General features: G+C 39.7%; 1 protein-coding gene across 1 annotated transcript in view; it reads left to right on the top strand.

Annotated features, from left to right (window-relative positions):
- Positions 1-9,678, top strand: part of BLOC1S5 (biogenesis of lysosomal organelles complex 1 subunit 5) — a 72,899-nt gene that overhangs the window by 42,182 nt on the left and 21,039 nt on the right. Inside the window, exon 2 of the mRNA XM_045292256.1 lies at positions 4,298-4,380. Coding sequence (XP_045148191.1) covers positions 4,298-4,380 — 83 coding nt within the window. The remainder of the gene's footprint in view (positions 1-4,297; positions 4,381-9,678) is intronic.

Genomic DNA, 9,678 nt, shown 5'->3' with positions numbered 1-9,678 from the left:
TCCAGTAGCCAGGAGGAGAAAAACAAAGGTGCCTCTGCTCATCCAACCTGAGGACACTTGATAGTGATTGGCTACCCGGACAAATGAGTGAACAGTTCTGAGCTGAAGCTTCCGTCATAGGCCTCCATTGTAGTAATGCTCAGCATTCCCACTTCTTTTCCCCATAGTTTCTGAGCTGTGTGCCCAGTGTTAGATGGCTGACTGAAGATGCACCGTCTTTTGAGTCCTGAGGTGCTGACGTGGGTATACTTTAAGCACCCACACTCACTGCCATCAAGTAGACTCCTGCTTATAACCAACTTCATAGTTCTCTGTTGACACAAACATGTATGTGAAGAGAGAGTACAGCAGGGGTACTAACAGGTACAGGACAAACGTCGCCTCATCACTAAACTGAAAAGATATGACTTACAATAAACCCACATGGTTGTACAACTATAAACTTGCATGGTTCTTGTACAGCTCTCCCATCACTTGGTAGTAAATATAAACAAGCTGCTACTATCATTAAAGCAGAATGGATTTGGAGGAGCCCGAGTGGTGTCGAGATGACGTGCTGGGCTGCTAAAGCAAGGGAGAAGGAGGAGGTTATCTACCTCCATGAAGAGTTAAGTCTTGGAAACGCAAAGAGGCAGTTCTACTCTGTCCACTAGGGTCACTGTGACTCAGGATTGATTCGATGGCCGTGAGTTTGGATTTTACACTTTTCCACAGGAGGGAAACCAGGCCATTGGAAACTGTATGTGTTGCAATAATTTTGCATGTGGTGCTAATCTCATTGAATAATCTTTTGCTTAAGGAGAAAAGCATTTGATAAATTAATGACTTTTGAGGGAAGCTGTATGGTTTCCTGCAACCCCGAGAGACCAGAAAAAAACGGTCCTATTTTGAGTTCAGTGGGAACAGTAAATGAAATGGAAGTGATAGGACCTGTGGAGAAAAGGGCCCTTTGTTCTTGGAGGCAAGTGGAGTTCTTAAAATATTAAATATAAAACCCTTCTATTGTGTGATTAAAGAGTTCAAAAGTGCATTCCTTTAAAAGGACCAAAGTTTTAAACATAGCATATTCTGTCAAAACCCCAAGACAGTCCTGCTGAGGAAGAAGGATGTGCCGCTGTAAGATGTGTTCAAGGATGTAACGAGGGACCAAAAGTGTCATAGACCTGTACCCCATCTTTCAGATTAAGCCTGGGAGTGTGTGGAAATTGTGAAGCACCAAAACCACCGAACGGAGTTTTAAGTCATGTTCAAAACTAGGTGGGAAAAAACACCCAGGAAATTATAGAGCCACTGTTTGAGAAAGATGAGGTCACATCACTCTGCCACGGAGAGCAGGCACGTCAAGTCAACTCCTGTTTGTTTCATTTTTTGCTTTTCTCATAGAACAAATAGTGAGTGGGAACCTAGTTTGTTATTGTTGATGGAACTAACTTAGTAATTATTAGTTAGAATGTGACTTTTGTAAAGCAAACTCCTTCTCTTTCACAACATTTACACAAGGAGGTGGCTAATATTTTCTGAAAGAGAAACACAGTCCTTGCCTTTTTACGGAACTTATGACCTAGTTGAGGCAGGATGGGAGGGAGGCAGCGAGTCAGGCTTACTTATAAAACTCGACAGCCCTCCTGATTTGGAGAAGGCCAGGGAAAAGGGTATGATGCATTGTATTCCCGATGAAGATATGGGGAAACCCTCTAAGGAAAGATTAGGAAAGTATTTTTATTATAGGTAGTACAGTAAATATCATAATTTATATATCTTCACTGCTTACTATATGTGAAGATTGTGTTAGGTGCTTTTTATTATTAATACTTAAGTAATTTATTTTTAATCCTAATATCTACTATTAAAAAAAAAAAGTTGCTGTTGAATCGATTTCAACTCATGATGACCCTATACCCCACATGTTTCCGAGTAGCACTACTCCATAGACTTTTTCTATGGCTGTGGTCTTTCAGAAGTGCCTCCTGGTGGATTTCAGCAGTTAGTAACCAAACACCTAACTTTTTGTGGCATCCAAGTATTCCCAATGTCTACTCTTATTTCATTTTCCTGCCAGCTCTGAAATCTTGCTCTTATTATGCCCATTTTATAAATGAGGAGCTGATGCACTGAGAGAATAGATGCCAACCAAAATGGTGTCCGCCATGTTACACATATAAATATTTGACAAATTGTGAATGAATGAGCAAGTGGCACCCACTTTTCATTATGTAGCTTGTAATTCTCAAGCCAAGATTTGAATCCTAGCTGGTCTCTCAGGCTCTACAGGAAGCATCTCTATTTGGATAAAGTGGAAACAGCTGTGGTCTAGCGGATGAAAAAGGAGCCGTGGTGGTGCTGTGGGTTAACTTTTGAGCTGGCAACCTCAAGGCCAGTGGTTCAAACCCACTGTTCTTTAGGAGAAAAAGAGGCTTTTTCCAACCTTGGAAATTCAAAGCAAGCACTTCTACTCTGTGCTACAGGGTCACTATTGGCTAGAATCGACTCTCATCACAGTGGATTAGTAGGTGCAAAGGTTTGAATAACTGAAGAATTTAAGCCAGTGTAGTTGATGAAATCTTAAGGGAGACAGAGGAGTATTAAGGTTAAGAAAAAAGTTTACAATCAGAATAGTCTAATTTAACATCATGTTTCCTTTACTTAATTATTTGACCCCCGCTCTCTTGCCATTTAACCTCTGTGTCTCTGTTTTCATATCTATCTTAATGAAATAGTGACCCTATCCTAATAGGAAGGTTGGATCAAGATGGGTAACATACCAAAGTACTTAACACAATTCTTATCACATTGTTGTTACTGTTGTTGTTAGGTACCATTGAGCAACCACATCATAGCAACCCTATGTATAACAGAACAAACATGTCCTGGTCCATCCTTACAATCTGTGTCAGGCCAGATTGACCAGGGAAACAAATCCAGAGACACTCATGTGTGTGAAAAAGAGCTTTCTTTCAAGAAGTAATTACCGGTATTAAAAAAAAAAAATCCCAGCCCAGTGTAACTGAGGACCATAAGTCGCTCTGCAGACTCGTGCAGCCACATGCAATGATGCAGACAGAGTTCAGGGAGCTCACAGGCTGATGGGTGCAGAAGCTTGTGGAACCAAGGTTGGTGGAAACATGGCAAGGCTCCAGCAGCTCTCAGGGTGACCATAAAGCAGGACGGTGAAGGCAGAGGGAGAGGTTCTCAGAGCCCTCCTTATGAGAAGGCCGTGCCCCCAAGGAGGCTCTATCAGGCTGTGGACTGATTGATATCACCCACACACTTTTGTATATCAAGCTGACATAAATCTGTCTTACTAGCATACACTTGTTATTAAGATTCAGCCCATTGTTGCAGCCACTGTGTCGCTTCATCTCGCTGAGGGCCTTCCTCCTTTTTGCTGTCCCTCCATTTTACCAAGTCCTAATAAATGGTAACTTCAAGTGTTGGCATAGTGGTTACAAGTTGGGCTGCAAACCACAAGGTTCGCAGTTTGAAACCACTAGCCATTCTTCAGGAGGAAGATGAGGCTTCCAACTCCTATAAAGAATTACAATCTTGAAAGCCTGTCACAAGGACAGTTCTACCCTGCCCTATCCATAGCTCTATGAGTCGGAATTGACTTGATGGCAGTGAGTGACTAAGTTTTGGACTGCTAACCACAAGGTTGCTAGTTCAAGCCCGCCAGTCACTCCAAGGGGAAAAGAGACCGTCTACGCATGTAGGAATTAACAGCCTAGAAACCTTATATAACTAGGGTTTCTATGAGTTGGTATCGAATTGATGGTCGTAAGTTTTGTGAAAATTATTACTAGCATTTGGATTTTTAAGAGGGGTACAAGACTCATTCATCTAGAGAAAGTTGAATCTGGCAGTAGCAGCCAGGAAGAGTTGGAAGACAAGAACAGAGGCAAGAATAATGGTAAGTTGTTGAAGCAATCTAGATACCAAATACTAGCTGAAAGTGTTGAATTATAAATGAGCAAATGGTGGAGGTGGTGATTATCAGGCAATGCAAAGGTATAATCAGAGCATAATGATAAATTTATCGAGCATTGAACATCCTTTTAGAGAATGTTATTGTTAACTTGTCATTGGTGCGTGCACACAGGTGCTTGCAACTCAGGAGTGATGATTCTAGCTCTGACTTCCTGAAAACACTGGAAAACCTTTTTATTTTCCATTCCAATCACCCCCTCTGCCAAAATAATGTCTTTTTCTTTGGGGGGAGAGTATATATGTTTTTAGAGCTCTAAACCAATTCTTTCCCCCCTTGTGTCCCAAGCCCCCAAGTAAAGGAATGCTGATTGAAACCCCGATGTCTGTTTTATTGCAGTGCAAGCAGTTAATCACTCAGTCTATAGACTTCAACAGATGGAGCAGGAACAAAGAAAGGTAAAATTCTTGGATCATAGAGCATGTAACTCTTGGTCCTTCATTATCATCATATTATTAGCAGATGCTTTCTCTGAATGGATGTCCTTTTAAAAACTTTCTTGGGATTTAGGTTAAAGGTTTACAAAGCAGATCATCCATTTTTGCATTCAACAGTTTATCCACGTTTTGTTTCCGCTGATTCGGTCAGTGCTTCTCAGGCATCCTCGGTGTTTCATAGCTTTCGCCACTTCCTCTGGTGCTTCCTGTTTCTTTTCCTCCTTCTTCCCTGACTCTCGGTCTTTGGGTAAATGCTGCCCTTTTGATCTTGAAAGGTTAATTATTTAAACCTGGGAGTGTATTCCGTTTCAGACCTGAAGGGTGACCCCCAGAGTCTTGGGGGGATTCTACTGCTCTCTATCCAACCACTAAGCCTGGTTGGTCCCTTTTATGATTTTAATTTTTGTTCCACATTTTTCTCCCACACTTTCTAGAACCTTCTCCTTTGATCTTTTTCAGAGAATTCAGTAACCTGGTACCATTTAGTTTCTCTGGTCTCATGGTGGTGAAGATTGATGTTTGTGGATTCCATTGGCCTATGGGACATTTTATTTCCGTGACTCTTTCTATTTTCATCATTCATCTTTCCTTAGGATGAGGAGAGACCAATATTGGCACCTTTTCAATGGCTGCCCTCCACTTGCAACTCACTAAAGTGTGATATAGAACATTTTGTGAACTACGTTATGCCAGTTGATATTGGTGTTCTTGAGGGTTTTTGGTGATAGGTAAGAAGATTTAATAACATTGTCCCCAAGAATGCTCCATTATATACTTGGATATTGTGTTAGGCAAGGTTCTCTAGAGAAACAAAACCAGGACACTTATGATAAATATATATATTATCATATATATCATATACATATACAGTGAGAAGGAATATAACAGCTAATTAGTCCCCAAGCAGTACAGAGGACTCAGTTCAACTCACTTTCATGGAACAGGTAATATACTGGAAGTCCTTCGACTCTTGTGGGCTGCTGGGTCCAAGGTCAAGAAAGCAGACATCTGAGTCCTCCCTCGAGCAAGGCAGTCAGAGTCTGCCCGCAGGCAGCAAACAGCAGGGTGGATAGCCAATAGTCAGTAGCTCGGGAGCTAAGGAAGCAGGCCCGGGATGGGATAACAAACTCAAGCAAAGCAAGGCGACAGGATCTACCAGCCCCAAGCTCAAGCAACACGTGCAGCAGCAGCAGCAGCAGCAGCAGGTCTCAAAGGACCCTCAAGCTCTAGCAACATGATCCATGGGTTGACTTGGCCCACAGGTAGTTCACAGGTTGAGTCAGAGAACATGCTGGTCCATCAACAGAGAGCAAGAGAGAGGGGAGCGGGCGTGCAGAGCCATTTATCTCTTTGTCCTCCAATCAAATTGCAACTTGATTAATCCCACCTGTTCCTATTGGCTAGATTGACACAATAAACCTAACTATCACACATATATTTATATCAAAAGTACATAAATATATGTAATCAAATATCCTCTATCAAGTCAATATGTACTCATGGGTACAGTACATCTGTTTCACTTTTGTGTGTTCAGGCATCTAATTGTAGATTACTGGTATTGCAGGATTGTTTATCTAACAGTTTTTACCTCATTGCCTTTACTTTTTCCAAGTCTCCCAGCATCTTCCCCTGTCTCCATTTTTTCCCTAACCTCCCTCCTGTTGTGTATTGTCTTCCCCTTCACCCTTTTGCCATGTGACTTCCCCGCCCGCCTTTGCCTTTCACTCCCAGCAACCACCCAAGAATGTTTCTTTTAGTGTGAAAGCTTTTTCTAATAGTGGTCTAAGACAATATTTATCCTTTTGGATTGACTTAGTTTATGTGATATAATGTCCTCCAGGCTCTTCCATGTTGAGGTATTTCACAGATTCATTGTTATTCTTTAAGGTTGTATAATATTCCATAGTATTTACGTTCCAAAGTTTATTCATTCTCAAATTTATTTACATTTTTCCAGTAATTTAAACATATTTTAAAATGGCTACTTTGTTTAAATTAAACAAGGAGGGCCATGTGATTATGATTTTACCACATGCTGGTCTCTTGTTACCATTCAATATCTTCATTATTTCTAATTTGTTCTTATTTTGAGCAGGCCAAGATGTGCAGTGTTTTTCACCAGCACCAATCTTTGTCAGTTCTTCTTTGATTTTCTTTTTTCATTGTCTAGCTTTCCTCTGCCTATGAAGATATTGAAAATAGCCTGGCTTGGGTCAGGAGTACCTTAGTCTTCAAAATGACACCTTTGCTTTTTAAATTTTTTTGAAGCAACTTGCCTAAATTTGATTTGATTTGACTGCTGTTTCTAAGGCACTGCTGGTGGATCCAAGTAAATTGAAATTCTTGACAACTTTAATCTTTACTCCATTTATTATGAGGTTGCTAATTGGTTTACTTGTGAAGATGTTCACTTTATTTATGTTGAATTTTAATTCATATCCTTATAATCCAACTTTTTAGACTATCTTCTCAGCATACAAATTGAATAAAAGTGGTAATAGTCTACAAGCCAGATGCGTACCTTTCCTGATTTTAAATCATGCAGTATCCCCCTATTTGAAAGACTGCCTCTTGCTCCCACATAAGCATAACTGCATGTTTTGGAATCCCTGGTCTTCTTAGTATTAGTCATAATTTGTTATGACTCACACAGTCAAATGCCTTTTTATATCCTGTTTCCCTGAAAGTAAGACATCCCCCGAAAATAAGACCTACTTACAGTTTTGCCTCTCGCTGAAATATAAGGCATCTCCCCCGAAAATAAGACCTCCATGAAAATAAGCCCTACCCCCCAAGCTACCGTAACTCTGGACTATAGCGGAGGGCACCGCTGTGCAGCTCACTGTTGTCCGTAGTGCAGCCGGAGCAGACAGGAAGTGTGAGGTCTCTTTTAATAAAACAATAAACAAGAAATGTGTACCGTATTCTTCTTCATGGAAAAATAAGACATCCCCTGAAAATAAGACCTAGCGCCTCTTTGGAAGCAAAAATTAATATAAGACACTGTCTTATTTTCGGGCAATCAGGGTAGTAAAAGAAAACATAGTTTTCGTTTTGGTATTCTCTCCTTTCAGACAAGATTCATCTGACATCAATGATATTCCTCATTCTACATCCTCTTCTGACTATGGTTTGTATTTCTGGCAGCTCCCTGTCAACACACTGCTGAAATAGATTTTGGATTATCTTCAGCAAAATTTTATTTGCATGTGATATTAATGATAAACAGTCATTTCCCCATTCTGTTGGGTCACCTTTCTTTGGACTGGGCACAAATAAGATCTCTTCCAAATTTCTTGGCATAGATAAGCGAGTGTCTCATCCATTTGTTGAAACATTGCAATCGGTGTGCCATCAATTCCTGGTTGTTTTATGCAGGTGTCTGTGTACTCTCATTTGAATGGTTGAACATCGACCAATTCTTTTTGGTACAGGTATTTTGTGTATTTTATCTTCTTTTAATGCTTCCTGTGTCATTTAATATTTTTCCCATTGAATTCGTTACTATTGTAACTTGAGATTTGACTTTTCTTATCAGTTGTTTTGGTCTGAGAAATGCCAAGCATGTTTTTCTCTTGGTTTTCTTATTCTTATTCAAATTCTTTGAATTTTTCATTATAATACTTTATTATATTTCCTTTAGCTGCATTTTGACATCTTATATTCAGCTCTTTTATTTCATTTCTTCCTTTCACTTTAGCTCTCCAGCATTCTAGAGCCTACAGAATCTCTCCTGACATCCATTTTGGTCTTTTTTCTGTTTTTTTTTTAATGATCTTTTGCTTTCTTTATGTATGATGCCCCGATGTCATCCCACAACCTTTTGTCTTTGATCATTAGTGTTCAATGCAAAAAAATATTGAGATTGGCTCTAAGGTTAAGTGACATGGACTCTGGTGGACTTGTTTTAATTTTCTTCATCTTCAACTTGGACTTTCAGGCAAGCAGTTGATGTTTTGTTTCACAGTCAACCCTTCGCTGTAATTTGGTTGGTTTCTCCATTCTTTTTCTACAGATATAGTCAATTTGATTTCTGTGTAACTATCTGGTGAGGTTCATGTGGACAGTAAGTATTTATGTTGTTGAAAATGGTATTTTCAACGAATAAAGTGTTGGTGTTGCAGAATTCTATCGTGCTGTATGTCCAATATCAATTCTATGAACAGGATTATATTTTCCAAGTACTGATCCTTTGGTTCTAACCTTCTAGTTCCTGTCATTCATAATTATGAATACATCTTGATTACCTGTTAGATAAATTTCAGACTGGAGCAGTTAGTAAAAATATTTAATCTCTTCACCTTTCTTATCAGTGGTTGGTGCATAAATTGGAACAATACTTGTGTTATTTAATCTTCTTTGTAGGTATATGCATATTATCATATTATAGCATAAAACGTAAGGATAGATCTTATAATTTTGTTTTGGGTTTTTTTGTAATTTTGTTTTTGACAATATGCTCTTCTCCTTCAATTTGTCATTCCCAGCATAGTATATCATATGATCTAGAGTGCCCAATACTAATTCACTTCAGCTCACAAATGCCAACACCTCTGAGTTAAGGAATTCTTTGCTGTCTTTCAGCAAAGTAATGATGTTAGAATGGTTGTGCTCAAGCTTCAATATTGCTGCTGGTGGGTACAGATGAAGTGGGTCCAACTCATTGTGACCCTTTGTTCAACAGATTGTGACACTGCCCTATCTGTGATGTGCTCATAATTGCTGTTTTGGGGCTCGTATTGCAATCCCTGTGTCATTCCATCTCAATTTGGGTATTCTATTTTGCTGACCCTCCTTCTTCAGGGCTTGGTGTTCTGATAACAGGTCCAAAGTATGTGAGGTGAAGTCTCACAGTTTTCTAATGCAAATTCTGGCAGCACTTTTTGAACACATTTATTCATTCTGGCTGTCCATGGTACTTTTTATTTTTAATCATTTTATTGGGGTCTCTTACAACTCTTATCACATTCCATCCATCCATCCATTGTGTCAAGCACATTTGTACATGTCCTGCCATCATAATTCTCAAAACATTTTCTTTCTACTTGAGCCCATGGTATCAGCCCCTCATTTTTCCCCTCCCTACCCCTCCTCCCTAACGAACCTTTGATAATTTACAAATTGTTATTATTTCATGTTTTACACTGACCAGTATCTCCCTTCACCCACTTTTCTGTTGTCCATTCCCCAGGGAGGAGGTTATATGTAGATCCCTGTAATTGATTCTCCCTTTCGACCCCACCTTTCTTTCACCCT

Source organism: Echinops telfairi, unplaced genomic scaffold (assembly GCF_000313985.2).
Source record: "Echinops telfairi isolate 266 unplaced genomic scaffold, ASM31398v2 ScPeMD7_655;HRSCAF=1070, whole genome shotgun sequence".
Taxonomy (NCBI): Eukaryota; Metazoa; Chordata; class Mammalia; order Afrosoricida; family Tenrecidae; genus Echinops; species Echinops telfairi.
Note: the sequence above shows the minus strand (reverse complement) of the source record. Positions and strands in the feature narration are given on the sequence as shown.